We start from the raw sequence: 18,565 nt of genomic DNA, 5'->3' as shown, positions 1-18,565 counted from the left end.
GTGCTTGTGCTTGAGGTAGTTCTTGAAGTATTTCCATATGGGTGACAATTTCTCAATTATAGCCGCCACTTGGAATGGTTCATTGATATTCATCCCCTCTGCTAGTAAGTCACGAATTATAATTTGAATTTCTTGTACCTGGCGTATCACATATTTGGTGTCCACCATTTTGAAGTCCATAAATTTGCCAACAACGAACTTCTTAATGCATGTGTCTTCTGTTTTGTATTTCTTTTCCAAAGAGTCCCAAATTTCCTTGCCAGTTTAACAGAACACTAGACATTGTATAATGTTTCATCGAGTCCATTGAGTACGTAATTTCTACAGAGGAAGTCACTGTGGTTCCAAGCATCATGAGCAGATCTTCGTTGGGTGTCAGTATCGTCTGCAGCAATAACAGGGGGATCCTCCTTCAGGAATCAAGACATTCTTAGTGTGGTGAGGTAGAAGAGAATTTTTTGCTGCCAACGTTTGAAGTCGGCACCAGAAAACTTTGGAGGCTTTTCACCGTGAGCAAGAGCAGCAGGGACAGTAGGCTCGAGAATGAATGATCCAGTCGACATTTTCAGAAAGAAGAATCAGAAACGAGAAAAAGAGATTTCGGCTTGCGATTGTGTTAGATCTTTCTCTCGGTTCTGAACAATGTGCACAAACAGCAAGTCGATGCAAGGATGTTCCTCTGTCCACCTTATGCTTTCGGAAACACTTGCTACTGCAACAGTGTGCTTCAGGTCTACCACTTTCCATTCTACTTCTGTGATTTGATAACAGATGTGTTTGCTTGGAAGTTGTGGTCCACCTTATGCTTTGTGTGGATTTTGTTAAACGGTTGATTGCCGGCTATATCTATGTATCGAGAGTGAAATTATTTTTTGCATAAAATCCTACCAAAATTTAGCTGAATTCACTTACAGAAGCTATTCGCCACGTGAAAAAAGAATGTTTTTTTGGGCTTTTCTTTACACTAAAGAAGAGTCTATTATTTATTCAACGGTTCAAGAACTTCCTAGATTTTCTTGAATAATCTTGTTCATTTCTACGCAGGCTCTTTATTTCTGTGTCCCATATCGTGAACAGTTGCTAGAATATTATTCAAATAACAAAAACCTTGATGCTGAAGAAAATCTTTTGACATGATTAGCAGACTCATTCGTACAGGTACATTGTCATTGAAATTGGCAGTACTTCCGACTGAACTAGTTTGTTACATCTGTTGATTGTACTTGTTTTTTATTTTTCAATTTTTGTTTTCCAGAATTATTTGTGTTCTTGAACTAGATTCATTCCCTTAGTGATTGCTCCTATTCTAAAAAAAAGAAACTGAAGATAGAGTCATGATGTAAAATAATGAGAATTGTTGAGAAAATATGTATCTTCTAGGTTGAATTTGGATCGATGGATTTGAAGTTAGGAATTTCAAATCCATAATAACAAATGCATTGGTTTTTATTTGGACAAATGCGCTTGACAAGGAATTTCAAATCCCAAATAATTGAGTCATTATGGAGGAGTTCAATTTCATCCCAACGTGGAGTCATTTCAAATCCCCTCAAATAATTCGTCAAATTTAAATCTTCAATCCAAACGCAACCTTAGTTATTTGATTAAGATGGAAATTAAAAATCAGGTATGAGCTATTTAGCCGGATACTTTGACTTATTATGTTAAATTTTTGTAATTATTTGCTGCTAGTGAATGATTCAAAATGTTCATGATAAGGCTTCAGTTGGATTTTATGTCTCCACACATGAATTGTACGACTCTATAAAAATTTCGTTGTTTTGTAAATTATGAAGGGATCATGTGCATATAACCCACAAAAAAGCCAGTCTTTTCCAAATCTTATGCACTTTAGCTTCCCTCTACATGATTATTCTTCATTTCATTTGTAGATAAGCTCACAAAAGAAAAAAACAGGTGTCATTGCTCCAAAGCGTTTTGTACAGAGATTGAAGAAGCAGAATGAAATTTTTCGCAGCTACATGCACCAGGTATGTAGTTAATGTGTCACTTGTGAATTATTCTGATGGCATGTTACAAAACATTGGCATTTCAAAAATTCCCTTGACTTTTTACTTAATTTAACCATAGAGAAATAGAAACTGAGATATAGATTGGGTTGATATTGACGCATTCGTCATTGCTAGTCAGCTGTAAACACTGACGGCAAGTATTATGTAAAATTATGTCTCAACTTTTATTACCCAACTGAAGTCTTTTTCGGATTCGAACAGTTTAATCCTTGGATGAATACCATAGGATGCAGAAGAAGAATTGCATCTTTTTAGAAAACTACATTTTGGGAGGATTTAGTCAGAATGTATTATGCAGCTGTGGTTGAGATGAGAGGATTTATGTGGTTGTAGAAGTTGATGAAAAGAGTAACTTATGGGTTTAGATGAAGGCCTTGCATACAGTGGTAATTTCATCAAATAATATATAGTAATTATGATTACCTGACTAGCTGACTATAGTAGGAGTTCGATCATCATATACCGGGATAATTTGATTTGTTTAACCATTATAAATGATCTTTTAACAAGGAAAGTTTAGAGATAGGGATTTCCAAACCACAATGGTTTTATAGTTTCCAAGCTTTTCTTTGGTTTAGCATGTTATGCCTTACATGTTAAGGTTTCATGTTATGCACAATCACTTTTCCATTTAAATACTTCTGTGCTATAACTTACAATCCATACCATTTATCTTCGTTGACATCTTAATTTACATATGTTGATGCTTTGGTACATTTTGCACTCTAGTCACAAGGTCTTGCAACAATTTGAAATCAGTGTATGTTGTATGTGTTTTTCTTGTGTAGGATGCACATGAATTTTTGAACTATTTACTAAATGAATTGGTTGACATACTGGAGAAGGAATCCCTGGCTTCTAAGGTTGATCAGGAAACTTCCTCTCCGTCTGAAAAGATTGCTAATTTACCAAAAAGTGTGTCTTCCAATGGTGTTCAAAAGGGACCATTGTTCACCTGGGTACACAAAAATTTTCAGGTGCCTTTGACTTGCCATTCATCCTCAATCTACTACTTCTGTCTTGTGTATAATGAACATTATGAAATCTGCCTCAGCCTGCTCTTGAAAATCCATCCTTGTTTGAAAGAGCGGGATTTCCACCACTTTTTTTACTTGTAGGAATGTCTCTTCTGTGATGACACAATAATGATTGACATGGGTCATCTCATTTTTGTCACCATCATGCAGCTAGTGAGATTTAATGGCATTACAGGCTTCTGTGGATACTTCTTTTCTTATTCCCAGTTTTCATTAATGTTTTAGGGTATATTGACAAATGAAACAAGATGTCTCTGCTGTGAGACAGTGACAGCAAGAGACGAAACGTTTCTTGACTTGAGCCTTGATATAGAACAGAACAGTTCGATAACTAGCTGTCTGAAGAACTTTAGCTCCACTGAATCTTTAAATGCAGAGGACAAGTTCTTCTGTGACAAGTGCTGCAGGTTAGTCATAGTTTACGTATAGATTATGGCTGTCGCTGTATGTTAGGATTAATTCTGTTACCTTTTCGTTGGTTGTGATATTACATTGGTAAAGATGGGTTTAGACTATGGTATAACTTGTTCTTTAGTCAAGCTATCTGTTTGGTAGAATTTTTTTGTTCGTCATAGAATTCCTCAAGACAGCCATCAATAACAGGTTCAGTGTTGTCATTTCCCAGAAATAAATTGGTAGGAACCACGAGATTGACTGTAATATCCGCAGACTGTTGGCATTTCCCAATAGAGAGAAGCAGCTAAGCGAACAATGGCTATGAAGTGGCTATTTCAATATGTCCATATAGGTTTTGCTAATTTTTTAATTTGTCTTTTATTGAATATATTAAATGATCTTACAAATATTTTATTCAGTTAAGTTCTACCTATTCCCTGAAAATCACTTTCGTCCCCCTCAACTATCATTGAGATAATGGGTTTGTAAATACAATAACTTGTTTTTGAGGTTTGGAGTGGAAGTTGCAGAAGAATAGCAGATGTTATTTTGTCTTTGAAATTTTTTGTTTTATTTTTTGTTATCCATGAAGTAAGCTTTGACCAATATTCAGCTTGCAAGAGGCCCAAAAGAGAATGAAAATAAAAAAGCCACCTCACGTATTGGTCATCCATTTGAAGAGATTCAAGTACATTGAACAGCTCAGCCGGTACAAGAAGCTCTCATATCGTGTTGTATTCCCTACTGAACTAAAGCTCAGTTTTACTGTTGAAGATGCAGATGCTGAGTATTCCTTATTTGCCATAGTTGCCCTTGTCGTCATGGGGTTCTCGAAGCGTGGAATGTTTCGAGAAACTGGAGCAGATTGGGGAAGGAACCTATGGGTAAGACTTCTATTTTTACTTCCCAAATTTTTTTTTTATGTATTTTGAATAATTAGTGAAATGTTTTTCAGTTGGCCATTGCTTTTAATTGTTTGCTCTTAGGTGTTTATTGCCGTGTATTTTCCCCGGCATCCATTTCAATATTGACGATTGCGTCTTATGTCGGTGTTTGGTCTGAGCATTGGTTGGTTAGAAACTAGTTATCGCAAAGCTTCCTGGTTGGCCATCCAACTGCTGTGGTTTACTCTCTAAAATTAATTTGCGAAACAAGGATTTCTATATTAACTGTTACAGATTATATTTATATGTCCCCTAATCCCGACTACAGTGAGATCGAGATCGAGAATCGCATCAAATATATTTGAAGAATAACGTAGGCGAAAAATAGAGTCAAGGTCTCAAAGCAATACTGATACTGTTGAGCATGGAAAAGAAAAAGAGTCAATGCTCATTCCAAATGTCCTGAGGACTTTTTATTCTGTTTTGTCCAACACAAGAAGAGAAAAGATCATTTAAGGGCAAACTTGTGTTTGCTTCCTTATTTGGATTGGATGGACAGGTCTGTCCAACGGTGTTTCAAACCATAAGAATTACTACCATCCAAACTTACCCGTGGGACAGAATGAAGTCCTACCTGTGAAGACCTGAATCTTGCAACGAAAAAATCTATATAAGTCATAGGAAATTTCAACTCATTTTGGCACAACATTTTTTAGTTCCATACAATCATAATCATGAAAATTTGAATAATCATTGTCCCTTCATTATTGACCATTTATCACCATATGAAAGTACACCAATCTTGGAAGAGATTCATGCAGCCAAAATCACTCTCCATTTGCACTTAAGGAAAACCAAAATCACTCATGAATCTCGGGTGTGTATCTTGAATCAAGAAGAGGCCACGTTCATTCGGGAGAGAAAAATGCAATCATCACGCTGATTAAGCAATCAGTGACATTCTTGGAGTGATACGGGCTTACCAGTTGATTATTCAAGTCTATATAAGAAGCAAACTCCCTCCTCATAACTTCAAGAATTCAAAATTTAGCAATTGCAGCATCCTAGTCGAAGCTCTACCGCAACCTTGTTCGAAAGAAGTTCTTTTAACATGTCCTTCTAGCACCTTAATCCAAACGAAATCAGGTAAGTGGGCTTTTGCTATGTATTTCTTTGTAACTTAGACTTTGTATAAGTATTTCATGACATACTTGTATGTGTGTCAAACCATTTTTCGAAAATGCTATTACATATTTCATAAAATCTCGATCGATGTACGATATGTTTCTTTTATTTCCGATGTTCTTTGATTCTGCTGAGTACATTCAAAAATTCCGATAAGTGTTGCTTGATACATCTGATTCTGTGGTGCACTGTTATGATTCGAGTGGGATATGGAACGACGATTGTAAATTTATATGGCCCCCATCAGTGGGTATAAAACCGTGTTTCGGCCCTCATCAGTGGGTATAAAACTGTGTTACTGCCCTCATCACTGGGTATAAAACTGTGTTTCGGCCCTCATCAGTGGGTATAAAACTGTGTTCCGGCCCCCATCATTGGGTATAAAACTGTGTTTTGGCCTTACCTCTTAGAAGAATAACATATTGGGGACAATTTGACCATGGAAAACGAGATGAATAACAGTGTTTTCGTTTGTTCTGATTCGTTCTGTTCTGAATTGTCTGATAATCTCTGTTTTGCATTTCGATTCCGATTCTGATCTGATATAAGATACTATGTTTTGAAAATCAGTTTGCAATATGGGTTTTAAATTATATTTATATGTATTTGTGGTAATCGATCGGCCCCCACTTGCTGAGTGTTTCCCAAACACTCACCCCTTACATTTCTCCCCAGATAAGAATGAAGATCAAGTAGACGAGGATGAATAAGACATGCTTTGGAGTTGGTAACGAAGTTTTGAGATATGAAGATTTCTCACTTATGTTCTTCCTAAGTTTCGAATCAAGTTGTACACCGCTTCCGCATATTTTATTTCGTTTTGGAATTTATCATTGTAAGACAAGATTATTTTGAGTTAATTATGAAATAGACCGGTTTTGGTTTATACTGAACTACGAGGCTTGTTGTTTGGCGATTATGTGATTGTTGAACAACGTCGGTGTCGACTAACCCCGGTCTCGGGGTGTGACATTTAAGTGGTATCAGAGCCGCCAGGTTCATAATCCGGCTGGGGATTTCGATAGAGAAAATTTGACGAAGTTAGATTTTGGTAAAAACTTAGTCATTCATATGAATCGAAATCCAAATCTGTCAATCGTTCATTGATCCTCATGAATTATTTTAAATTCATATGAAAATATTCTGACTTTTCTTTTCGAATATTCCATTGATTCTGCATCGAAATTTGTTATCTACATGCATAAGTATGTTTAAAAAAAAATAATAAGATATGATTTTTGGGAAATTGATTTGAGACTAATCTTTATATTAAATGGCCAATTGAAAATTTGAGATTTTTCGGATTGAAGTTAGATTAATTTTGGGACTAATATCTATATTAAACTATCGATATAAAGTTTTAAGTCCTGATTTTTCGGGTTTAAGTTAGATTGACAGTTATGTAAGAAGGTGATACTCATGATTAAATTTTTAACAATTATATTTAGGATTTTAAGTAAATATATCTATATCTATAAATATATGTTCTTAACTCGAAAATATATGTTCCTGATTTGAAACATCATTCCTGATTCTAATTTTTTTTGTCAAATAATAAATTTTCATTTGTTTTGATATGGTCTTAAAATATTACTAATTTTTTTTTTGTTTAATAGAATTGATTGCAATCAAATCATTTAACATATATACTAATATATCAATGTAATTGATCGAACATATCACCTTTCGGCCTTCAATCTCTAATTTAATTCTTCTTGAACAAAAGAACAATTCACATCTCAATTTTTTTGTCCTCATTTGTAAGCTGTCAATTATCTACTAAGAACTAAATATATAATATATTTCTTGGATGTATTATATATTGTGTCTCTTTTCTAAAATTGTAATTGTTCCTATACAATTCTACCCATATTTTAGGATTTTCATTCAATGATGCATCTTTTAATCAAGCCTCATCATTTACCTACCGTCAATTTTTATAATGTCATTATCGATCTCTAAATTCTTAAAGCCACCTTAAACATTATAATTTAGCCTTCACATTTACCTATAAAAGAAAAATAATGATAATAATAATATTTAAAAAAAAAATGAATCCACCGTAGCCTTATTTTCAAAAATCGTGTCCTACAATTAACTTGTGATTTAAGGCTTCTTATTTGTTTAAATTTAAAAACATCCATTGACCCAAAATTTAGCACTCAATTAAGTATTAATTATAACAATTAAAATGAATTAATGGCCAAAATTTTTTGTTACCATACATCTCACCGAAAGTAGTTATATAAATGAAGAATGTCACTCAAACACACACAAAAATCACAATCCCCTCATATTTTCGTGTCCCCCCGTCAAGCAAGATTCTCACTTTCGTGTTCGCAATGACGACGCAAGCCAGGACCGTTAGGGAACTCGAGCTCGAAATCGAGCAACTTAGGGGTACCATTACAAGTTTACTTTATGACAAAGAGAAGTTGAAGAAAGCTAGGGATCGCCTTGAAGTAGAAGTGGGACAACTCACTTTCGACAAAAAACTTTCGGAAAAACAAATCAAAGATTACAAGAAGAGTTGCAAGAGTCGCAAAAGTATGGTCAACAAATGTTTGCCACCTCCGAAGCTTGGTGCAACCACTATCACGCTAAGAAATGGTTTTCTGTCCAACTTGAACAGGAGTTCAATGCCTATCGTCATGAAATGGAAAACTATGTGCAACAACTTGAACTCAACAACCAAAACTTGAGTGCAGAAATCGCCAACCAACAAATTGCACTCGAACAGGAGCAACATCCACTAAATGCACAAGGAGAAGATGCTAACGAGGAGTTAGGAGACGGAAACGTTACTGATTAGATTAGGCTCTCATAAGTATTTTTGAATAAGGACACTATTGTCTATATTATTTCTTTTTACATCTCACTACTTGTGTTTTGAAACATATCGTATTCGTATTATAGAATTCAAGTTTAAATTTTTCTTTGAATCAATTGAACTCGAACCATAGATTATTCAACATGGATTTAAATTTCGAATTTATCAATCATTTCATATCTACATCGAGTTAACTCAAGTTTCGAGGACGAAACTTCTAATAAGGAGGGAGAGATGTGAAGACCCGAAATCTTGCAACAAGAAAATCTATAAATTTCAACTCATTTTTGGCACAACATTTTTTAGTTCCATACAATCATAATCATGAAAATTTGAATTATCATTGTCCGTTCATTATTGACCATTTATCACCATATAAAAGTGCACCAATCTTGGAAGAGATTCATGCAGCCAAAATCAATCTCCATTTGCATTTAAGGAAAACCAAAATCACTCATGAATCTCGGGTGTGTATCTTGAATCAAGAAGAGGCCACGTTCATTCGGGAGAGAAAAATTTAATCATCACGCTGATTAAGCAATCGGTAACATTCTTGGAGTGATACAGGCTTACCAGTTGATTATTCAAGTCTATATAAGAAGCAAACTCCCTCCTCATAACTTCAAGAATTCAAAATTTAGCAATTGCAGCATCCTAGTCGAAACTCTACCGCAACCTTGTTCGAAAGAAGTTCTTTTAGCATGTCTTTCTAGCGTTTTAATCCAAACGAAATGAGGTAAGTGGGCTTTTGCTATGTATTTCTTTGTAACTTAAACTTTGTATAAGTATTTCATGACATACTTGTATGTGTGTCAAACCATTTTTCGAAAATGCTATTACATATTTCATAAAATCTCGATCGATGTACGATATGTTTCTTCTATTTCCGATGTTCTTTGATTCTGCTGAGTTCATTCAAAAATTCCGATAAGTGTTGCTTGATACATCTGATTCTGTGGTGCACTGTTATGATTCGAGTGGGATATGGAACGACGATTGTAAATTTATATGGCTCCCATTAGTGGGTATAAAACTGTGTTTCGGCCCTCATCAGTGGGTATTAAACTTTGTTCCGGCCCCCATCATTTGGTATAAAACTGTGTTTTGGCCTCAACCCTTAGAGGACTAACATATTGGGGACAATTTGACCATGGAAAACGAGATGAATAACAGTGTTTTCGTTTGTTCTGATTCGTTCTGTTCTGAATTGTCTGATAATCTCTGTTTCGCATTTCGATTCCGATTCTGATCTGATATAAGATACTATGTTTTGAAAATCAGTTTGCAATATGGGTTTTAAATTATATTTATATGTATTTGTGGTAATCGATCGGCCCCCACTTGCTAAGTGTTTCCCAAACACTCACCCCTTACATTTCTCCCCAGATAAGAATGAAGATCAAGTAGACGAGGATGAATAAGACATGCTTTGGAGTTGGTAACGAAGTTTTGAGATATGAAGATTTCTCACTTATGTTCTTCCTAAGTTTCGAATCAAGTTGTACACCGCTTCCGCACATTTTATTTCGTTTCGGAATTTATCATTGTAAGACAAGATTATTTTGAGTTAATTATGAAATAGACTGGTTTTGTTTTAATCTGATGCGAAGGGTGCATTTGCTTGTTGAGAGAAATTCTTTGATTTTATGTTTTCTATTCTGAAGAAAAACTCTTGTGACAGTTCAAGCTTATCACACTAGAGATAATTATTGCATTTCGCTTCAATAATTAGATTGTTTCAGTTTTTTCTGTCTGTTTTGCTAACTTGTTTCTTAGTTATCATTTTTGTTTTCCAGACAAGTATACATGGCTAAAGAGAAGGATACTGGAGAAATTGTTGCTTTAAAAAAGATACGCATGGATAATGAAAAAGAAGGGGTATTTTTTTTCTTTTAAGTGATTATTTGTTGATGTATCATTGACAAATTTAGTTCTGATGTAATATTTTGTTTTGCTTTTCTCTGCAGTTTCCTATTACTGCCATCCGAGAGATCAAAATTCTAAAGAAGCTAGAGCATGAAAATGTTATTAAATTAAAAGAGATAGTAACATCTCCAGGTAGTTTTTTGTCTATCTAGGAGATATTTCCTTTCTTTTTGAGTTTTTATGCTTGTCTTCTCATGTGTTTCATGTATCCTAAATACAAATCAAGGCCGTGAAGCGGTTGGGCAAGGAAATCCTGGTATGTAGCATGATTTTATCTATCTTATATTTATCCGTCTCAGTAAATGTCTGCACTTAGGGAGCACATCTCCTTTTGTATTGTAGACGGTAATAAGTATAAAGGTAGCATTTACATGGTATTTGAGTACATGGACCATGACTTGACTGGCCTTGCTGATCGTCCTGGGTTGATATTTTCAATTGAGCAAATAAAAGTACTGTAAGCTTTCCTACATGGAAGAATAATATAGCATTATGTCTTTTAACACTCGAAAGTTTATTTGAATATTGGTTTGCAGTGTTATATGAAGCAACTGCTCACTGGTCTTCATTACTGTCATATAAATCAAGTGCTTCACAGGGAAATCAAAGGTTATCCTGTATTTACTTATGTAATGTGTGAATTTTAATACGTAGAAAATGGACCGAATTCACAGGATAGCCACTCTGCAGGCTCCAATCTTCTCATCGATAACCAGGGAAATTTGAAGCTTGCAGATTTTGGACTTGCACGTTCATTTTCATGACCACAATGCTAATCTAACAAATCGAGTTATTACTTTGTGGTACAGGTAAATTGTTTATTATCAGTTGGAAATTAATTGTTACTAATAACCTACATACCCTGCGTGTCATTTACGTCAACCATTGTGCAGCCCTCCAGAGTTGCTTCTTGGAGCCACAAAATATGGTCCATCCGTTGACATGTGGTCTGTTGGTTGTATCTTTGCTGAGCTTTTGCATGGAAAACCAATTTTACCTGGCAAAAATGAGGTTAGACCATTTGGGCCGTTAGGCTTTAATCCATTTTTGTTTAGTATGATGACTAGTAAAAGAAGATTATATGCTTGTTTTAATCTAAACCAGTGTGAGTTTCTTGCACTTACTTCGAATTTACTTGTCATGGTCTTCATTCATCTTGTAAATTTTACTCTTCAAGTTATTCTCGAATGGAGATTAATGTGAAACAAAGATTTTGTGCGAGCTTAGTGAATAAACATCATATTAGTCAGCTGTTATTCTCCAAGTGCAACTACACTGTCTGAATGGAGATTTGTGTCAAGCAAAGTTCTTGTGCAAGCTTAGTCGATAAACATCATATGAATCCGCTGTTATTCCTCCAAGTGCTACTAGTTTGTGTTAAATAAATACTAGCCTTTCATGAACAGACTCTTTGCATTCATAACGATTATGCATGAAACACAGAGTTTAGCTCCCTGGTTCTCCTATATAGTAGTGCTTTTATTCCTTGCATATAGTTTTTTGTATCTACCAATTTATATTCTCGATCCATTTTAAATTTTTGTGTGGATCTCTTCATATTATAATCCAGGTAAAATTTGCAGCCCGATAAGATATCTATAAGGGGGATTTTCACACTTCCTAAAAAATCCTACTTTCCAAGTTTGATATTGTTAAGAAAAGATCCGGATGTTTAAGCCTTAAGGATTTTTTTTACTGTTCCTGCTTGCCAATATTAAACCAAGTGTTCTGCATACTTAAAACATAAATTGAGGCAGAATACAATTTCTTGATTTTGGAGGAACAAGATGTACTTGTTGAAATCGTAATGATGGAGTCTTTGCAACTTCCTTGGTGATGAATACAGAGCTTTTACATAGTCATGGAGATGATATTCTAGTGGAAATTTGTTATTGTTGTTTGTAACCTGAAAAGGAAATGTATTCTGGTTCTCCGTGGGGGCCTATTTCAAGAAATTTAGCAATCCATTCCCAAAACATTATTTAGATGCCTGTAGATGACAGATTGCTTCCTCTTTGCTAAATGGTCTTCTCTCATTAAAAGGGGTGCCAGGTTCCAGTTTCTTGGTTAGCTCTACATCCAACCTATGAAATAAGTGAAATACAAGTTGAAATAACTGCTTTGATGAGTTAAATAGAATTCATGTTTGAAATTTTATCAGGCAATATTTGTGCTGTACCTGAATCATCTCCCTCTACTAGTGTTTTGAATTGATGTGTCAAATTGATATCTTGTCAGAAATGTATATTATTCTTCTCAAGTCTGCTTGCCGGTTTACTTTTGAAAATAAACCCCTATTAACCTGAGGGTGGTTTTATTTTCAAATTTTCTTAAAGCCTGAGCAATTGAACAAGATATTTGAGCTTTGTGGAACCCCTGATGAGGGTATTTGGCCTGGTGTTTCCAAGATCCCCTGGTATAACAAGTTCAAGCCTGCACGTCAAATGAAAAGGCGAACTCGAGAGTTTTTTAGACGGTTAAGCATATTCTCTAGTGTTGTGGAACGCTCTATTAAGGACAGCTTTTTTTATGCATAATATTATGTGTTCTGTTGATCATCTCTTCAGTTTTGACCGTCATGCTCTGGAGTTATTGGAGAACATGCTGGTTCTAGATCCGGCTAAGGTATTTACTTGTCTATGAACTTGGTCAATATCCTCGAATATAATTGCATGCATTTGTGTCTCATTTCGTGGGATTGTTCACCTTACAAACTAAAAAAGTCTTTAATTTTGCTTTGTTCAGAACCAAGGATTGAAACACAAAATTGTATAAAATAGCGGAGAACATGATTGGGAGATGCTACCTGCAGCGTGAGATAATTTATAGAGATATAGTTTGGGTGATTGATAGATGCAATACGGTCATTGTTGTGATTACAATGTATTAACAGCAAATTCATGGAATCGAACAATATAAGAAATTGGAACTGAATGACTGAGGTGTAGATTAAGAAATTGGAAATTAATATGAGAATCCTTAAACAGACAAGGATTTGCCATTAAAGCAATGGCTGTTGACAAGGGAGAAAACTCTAAAGGGCCTGCAGTTGAACCTTAAATCTGCCCTACCCCCAAATTTCTTTTCAAACCCTAAAATGCTTGAACTCTAGATTCGTATTGGCTAGCTACCTTTGGTGCACTATATCTCTGGATTAAAATTGCTACACAAGCCTGGCTAGCTATACGAGGAATTGTTTTCTTGATCCATCAAAACCATTGAACGGTTGGTCCTGTCATACTATCTCAAAATATTGTTTGGTCTCTTCCGAACCATTGAAGGTTGGCATTTCCATCCAGCTTAAAGCTTGTTTAAGTTATTCAAACCCCTCGTTTATACTATAGTTCCATGTGTTTGCATTGACTACTATTTAAATCTCTGCATCGTGCTTCAGATACTTTCCCTTGCCAGTGGCTCCTTAGGAACTCCCTGTCCAAAGTTTATCCTTCATCCTCTTCCAATCTTCCAGTGCTCCTGAGGATTTGTGGATACCTTCTAGTTGTTCTTGACTACTTTTCTCTTATTCATCCAACCTAGTCACCATTTTCCCAATACCTCAGTTTTTTCTCTGCTTGTGTGTTGATCATCATCGTCAAGGAGAATCTGACCGACTGTTCAGATTTTTTACCTAAATTTATGGAAAGTTTTTTGGCTTGGGAGTTGGAGTTTCAGTCTCAGCAAAAGCATCCCTCCTATCGAGGAAGTTGAGGACAATAAGTAAAACAGTGAACCCCAAAGGAGAGTCCAACCTGACCCCCAGAACAAGAATCGGCTAAGCCAATTGACCATGCTTCACTCCATGTCAATTTGACGTCAGCTCCTTTTCTTACCGACCCTTGCACCTTAAGCAGAATACCAGTTTTTAACCTGGCCGAAGAAGCAACTAGAATTGTCTTCTTTCTTGGACCAAGGGATCGTTCAGGACCAGTACGGAGCAATATCCTCTTAAACTTTTCCAAAGACCAATATACCTCAACGACTGAGAGCAGGGAGCTGCACCTTACTGTTGCCTGTGTGATAGAAAGTGATACATGCTGAAATTCTGTTGATTTGGTTGAGCTAGTAGGAAATGAAATCAGACACGGGATAGTTTTTTCCTGGAAGAGTATGGCTCAAATTTTCTAGCGCACCTTCTTGAACTAATTACATGGATATCCATTTTACTTTCCATTTCCATAGGTATTTTACTGGTCGTTTTTGAAGATCTAAATTGTTCACTTATGGTTTTTTTTAGACTGCAGTTGACCCCCAAAAGGAAGGAGTATCAAGCATATTGTTAATTTCAGAGCTTTATCATTTTATTTAACAATTATGTTAATCAGTTGTCAAATTCAATCAAGTTGCACCATGTCCAAGCTCTTGGTATCTACTTTAGAACATTTATATGCTTCATGATTTCATGTCTTCCATCTTAAACCTGAATTTTTACAGAGAATATCAGCGAAGGATGCTCTAGATGCTGAATATTTTGGACCGACCCCTTACCTTGCGATCCAAAAAGGTATGTCAGATAGCCCCTGTTATGCTTGTAGTATTGCTACTCTAATTTGCTTCCTAACGTGCTCGAACTTGTGCAATGTTTTTCTCATTCTAATGCCTTTTGAATTATGATATAGCTTGCCAAAATATGACTCCTCGCATGAATTCCAGACAAAGAAAAAAAGGCGGCAGCAGCGACAAAACGAAGAAATTGCCAAAAGACAGAAGTTACAGCATCCACAACAGCACACTCGCCTGCCTCCCATCCAACCGACGGGGCAACCTCATGCTCAACACTGGGCTGGACCTGGTCATCTGATGAACAATTCTCAGCCTCCTCTGCCTGCTGTTCCTAGTCATAATCCGTATGGAAAATCTCGTGGGCCACCTGGTGGACCTGATAGATACCCCCAAAGTGGGGTCACTGGTTCGTATTACCAAGATCATGGAGGTCAGAGTGGAGCATATAATAGTGGGCCATATCCCACGCAGGGACGAGGGGTCCCATATGCTGGAAATAGTGCTCCGCCTAATGGCCCTCAAGGAGCTTCAGGCGGATACGGAGCTCCCCCTAATTATCCACAGAGTGGTCAATATGGAGTTTCAGGTGGCAGAGGCCCAAATCCGATGGGGGGAAACAGAAACAAGCAGTTCGTCTGGCAACAGCAGTAGAATAGGCAAGTAATCTGTGCACATTAGATGGTGAAGGATTTTGCATTTTATGCAGCTACAGCTTTGGTAATGATGGGTTTGGAAATTTTGACCAGATATGTATAGTCGTTTGTGGGGCTCTATGTTTTATGAATTTGCTCGTTGAAATTGGATCTGTGTCCGGGGGACCGGTGAACATTGTTTGGAGAATATGCATCGGTAATAAAGTACTTCCCAACCTTGACACGAGTGGTGGCAGTTTTTTATTACCCTCCTGTTTTGACTTAATATGTTGGTGATGAATGAAATTTTGTGTGCTGCATAAAATTGAGAAGCTCTATTAACATAGCCTTGGTACTAAATATTTTGTGTGTGTGTGTGTGGATCAAGATTTCAAGGTTCTATTGGTTTCAGACTGGGTTGTAGTTGGGTAGGATGTGAGATCATGGTACGCGTTAACTTGTTTTTTGCATTTTAAATTCTATGTTATTCTTAGTATTTTTTTATCAACTGTTTGTGTTACGTCAATAATAGTGACTAATTATAGAGTGATTACATGTGGCTGGCGAGTGGTGACCAGTCCACATAAGTGACTGATGGTTTTCGCTAGAATTTATGTGCATCGGCTATCCAGATTTGTCAACAAGCTTATCAAGATACGAAATCTAAAACTTCTGTTTCCGATGATGTCACTTCGATATGGCATGATTGGTGCAAATAACTCGCGTAACGTACTGGTACTTGTCTGAAGGCAACGACAGATATCCTTTAGACCAGCCAGACTGTTAGTTTCTTAGGCACATGTTCAGGTGTTTGAGGTGGATGTTTAAACATAATGACAAATGCGATCCGGCAACCTCGACGCAAATGAGTACGTGACACCTTGAAGGAGGGAAATTATGGAATCAGTCTTAACCCTGCTATAAAAAAAAGTTAAAAATGAGAGAGCTACAGATGGAGCTAGTGAACCATCCCATCCTCGATGATAGTTAGCTTCATACTGTGTTAGCAAAAGATTTTTCCCTCTTAAGTCTGCCACAATCTTTGTCTACCCATTATTAATATCCATGCACTTGATATGACTCGAACTGAGCATATTTTCTAGCATGCACAGCCTCCTCCTCCTTGTTCTGCATGTAATGTGTTAGTGCTGGGCTTCAAATTCACATCAACCATGTCTTCCTGTTTTGTTGAGGAAAGAGTTTCCATTGCCGGTAATGCTGCGGCTATTTTCCTGAACAGAGGCTGCAATACAAGTTGAACCAATAAGCATACGCCAAAAGAATCACAACTTACATCAAGAAACTGACTTCAAAACAAAAAAGAAAAAAGAAAAATTGTGATGACAGAATAAGTATTTGTGTATGATCAAGGATAGCGCTTTCTGGGTAACTGCCCCTGCGTAAAAATAGTTACAATTTTCTCGAACCTTTTAATTTACTTCGTCATATTTATGAAAACCTTGCCCTCCACCCCAAAAAGCTTTGGGATTCCGAGAATCACAACAATGTATGAAATTAAACTGCTCAAGCAGTATCATACCTTTATGTTGAAACCAGCTTTAGCACTAGTTTCGATAAACATGATGCCAACTTCACGAGCCTTTCCATCTCCTTCTTCAATTGACACTTGCCTTTTATTCACTATAAGAAGCATAATCAAACCACAATAAGTAGTACATCATAATTAAGTTACATTTACTGCCTCACCTTTTGTCAACAAGATCAGTTTTATTCCCTACGAGAAAAATAATGACATCAATACCACGTTCTGTCCGCACTTCCTCAATCCACTTTGATGTATTTAGAAATGACTGTCGGACTGCAAAAATGGATATTGGATTAAAATCAATAACACTAACACCTTGCTTCCAAGTGTTGGGAAAAAAAATTTGAATTTGCATGATGGAAAGTGGAAACTCTTGCAGGACTTTCAATGTTCGTGGTGAGCAGTGTGGTTATGGATGGAAAAGGAAGAATGAGTATGTCACCAGGCATAGCAACTAAAATAACTTACTAGCTACATCATAGACAATCACTGCAACTGAAGAATCTCTGATGTAGCTTGGAATCAGACTCCTGAATCTCTCTTGACCAGCAGTATCCCTGTTAGCATCAAGTAATAATTTGTAAATGCTGTAAAACTGAAGTAAGCATCCAGAACTTGAACAATGATAATATGCAAAATATGAAAATTTATTCTTGGATAGCCCATGCTTAATAACATGAAATGAAATGAGTGGTACAATGTCGATGGCTACAAGACCTTAAAAGATATTTTTAAAACGACTTAAAAGACATAACTTTGATGCATGCAACTTGATCAAAATTATGGAGAAAGTGTTACCAGAGCTGCAATCGAACCGTTCGATCCTCAAGGTACATGGTTTTGGACAAGAAGTCAATGCCAATAGTAGCCTATGAAATCATTAATTAACAACAAAGCTTGAAATTGTTAGGGATTATAATTAATATAATTGATTAGAAGATGGTGAGAAGAGAATAATGGAAGGTAAAAGGATGGATCATTCAATTCATTCCAAATGGACATACATATTTTTTCATATAGAATGCATGAATGATCTCTTACATGATATATATTGTTGTTGAGCAAGAAATAGTCGGAAAAATTGAGATAAAGATTGGGAGACTTGCCTGATAAGTGGTGTCGAATTTATCGTACATGAAGCGGGTGATGATGCTTGTTTTGCCGACGGATTGACACGAGCTTATATTTGGCTAATGGTGAAACCACCGCCATTATGAACAAGAAATTATGACGATGAGATCTGAATGTGAGGAGAGAATTGAAAGGAATTTTATTCCTTGATATATTTACCTTTTTGCATCTTTAATATTTTGCCTTTCTAGACATGAGAATAATCTTGACATTAATGATAGGATGTCGTATAAATTCAATATGTGATATAAGACTATATTTGATATGACCAACAATATCTTTAAGATATGATATCCTAGTTTTAAAAGAGTTTGTTTCCTAATGAAATTGCTTTCCATGTTTATTTTCAGGACTAAGAAGAGAAGTGAGTATATAAAGGAGAGAGGAAGATACAGTGCGTGACTTTTGGAGATAGAGACGCATTCGTTCGAAGAAAGGTTTTCTGATTGAAGCAATCTCGCGTCG

At 36.1% G+C, this 18,565-nt stretch overlaps 1 protein-coding gene and 2 pseudogenes across 1 annotated transcript; 2 read left to right on the top strand and 1 right to left on the bottom strand.

Moving 5' to 3' along the window:
- Nucleotides 1–700: 700 nt before the first annotated feature.
- Nucleotides 701–4,550, top strand: LOC140822192 (ubiquitin carboxyl-terminal hydrolase 4-like). The gene is made up of 6 exons (XM_073182931.1): nucleotides 701–1,158; nucleotides 1,893–1,991; nucleotides 2,822–3,010; nucleotides 3,296–3,477; nucleotides 4,080–4,350; nucleotides 4,422–4,550. Exons 2-6 carry the CDS (start codon nucleotides 1,983–1,985, stop codon nucleotides 4,548–4,550), a joined length of 780 nt encoding a protein of 259 aa, XP_073039032.1. The 5' UTR covers nucleotides 701–1,158; nucleotides 1,893–1,982.
- On the top strand, nucleotides 4,289–15,690 carry LOC140821721 (cyclin-dependent kinase C-1-like; annotated as a pseudogene).
- A 589-nt stretch (nucleotides 15,691–16,279) lies between these two features.
- Nucleotides 16,280–18,181, bottom strand: LOC140821722 (ras-related protein RABH1e-like; annotated as a pseudogene).
- Nucleotides 18,182–18,565: the final 384 nt, after the last annotated feature.

Source organism: Primulina eburnea, unplaced genomic scaffold, assembly GCF_022965805.1.
Source record: "Primulina eburnea isolate SZY01 unplaced genomic scaffold, ASM2296580v1 ctg739_ERROPOS11973397, whole genome shotgun sequence".
Lineage (NCBI taxonomy): Eukaryota > Viridiplantae > Streptophyta > Magnoliopsida > Lamiales > Gesneriaceae > Primulina > Primulina eburnea.
This window is presented reverse-complemented; position numbering and strand designations above follow the sequence as displayed.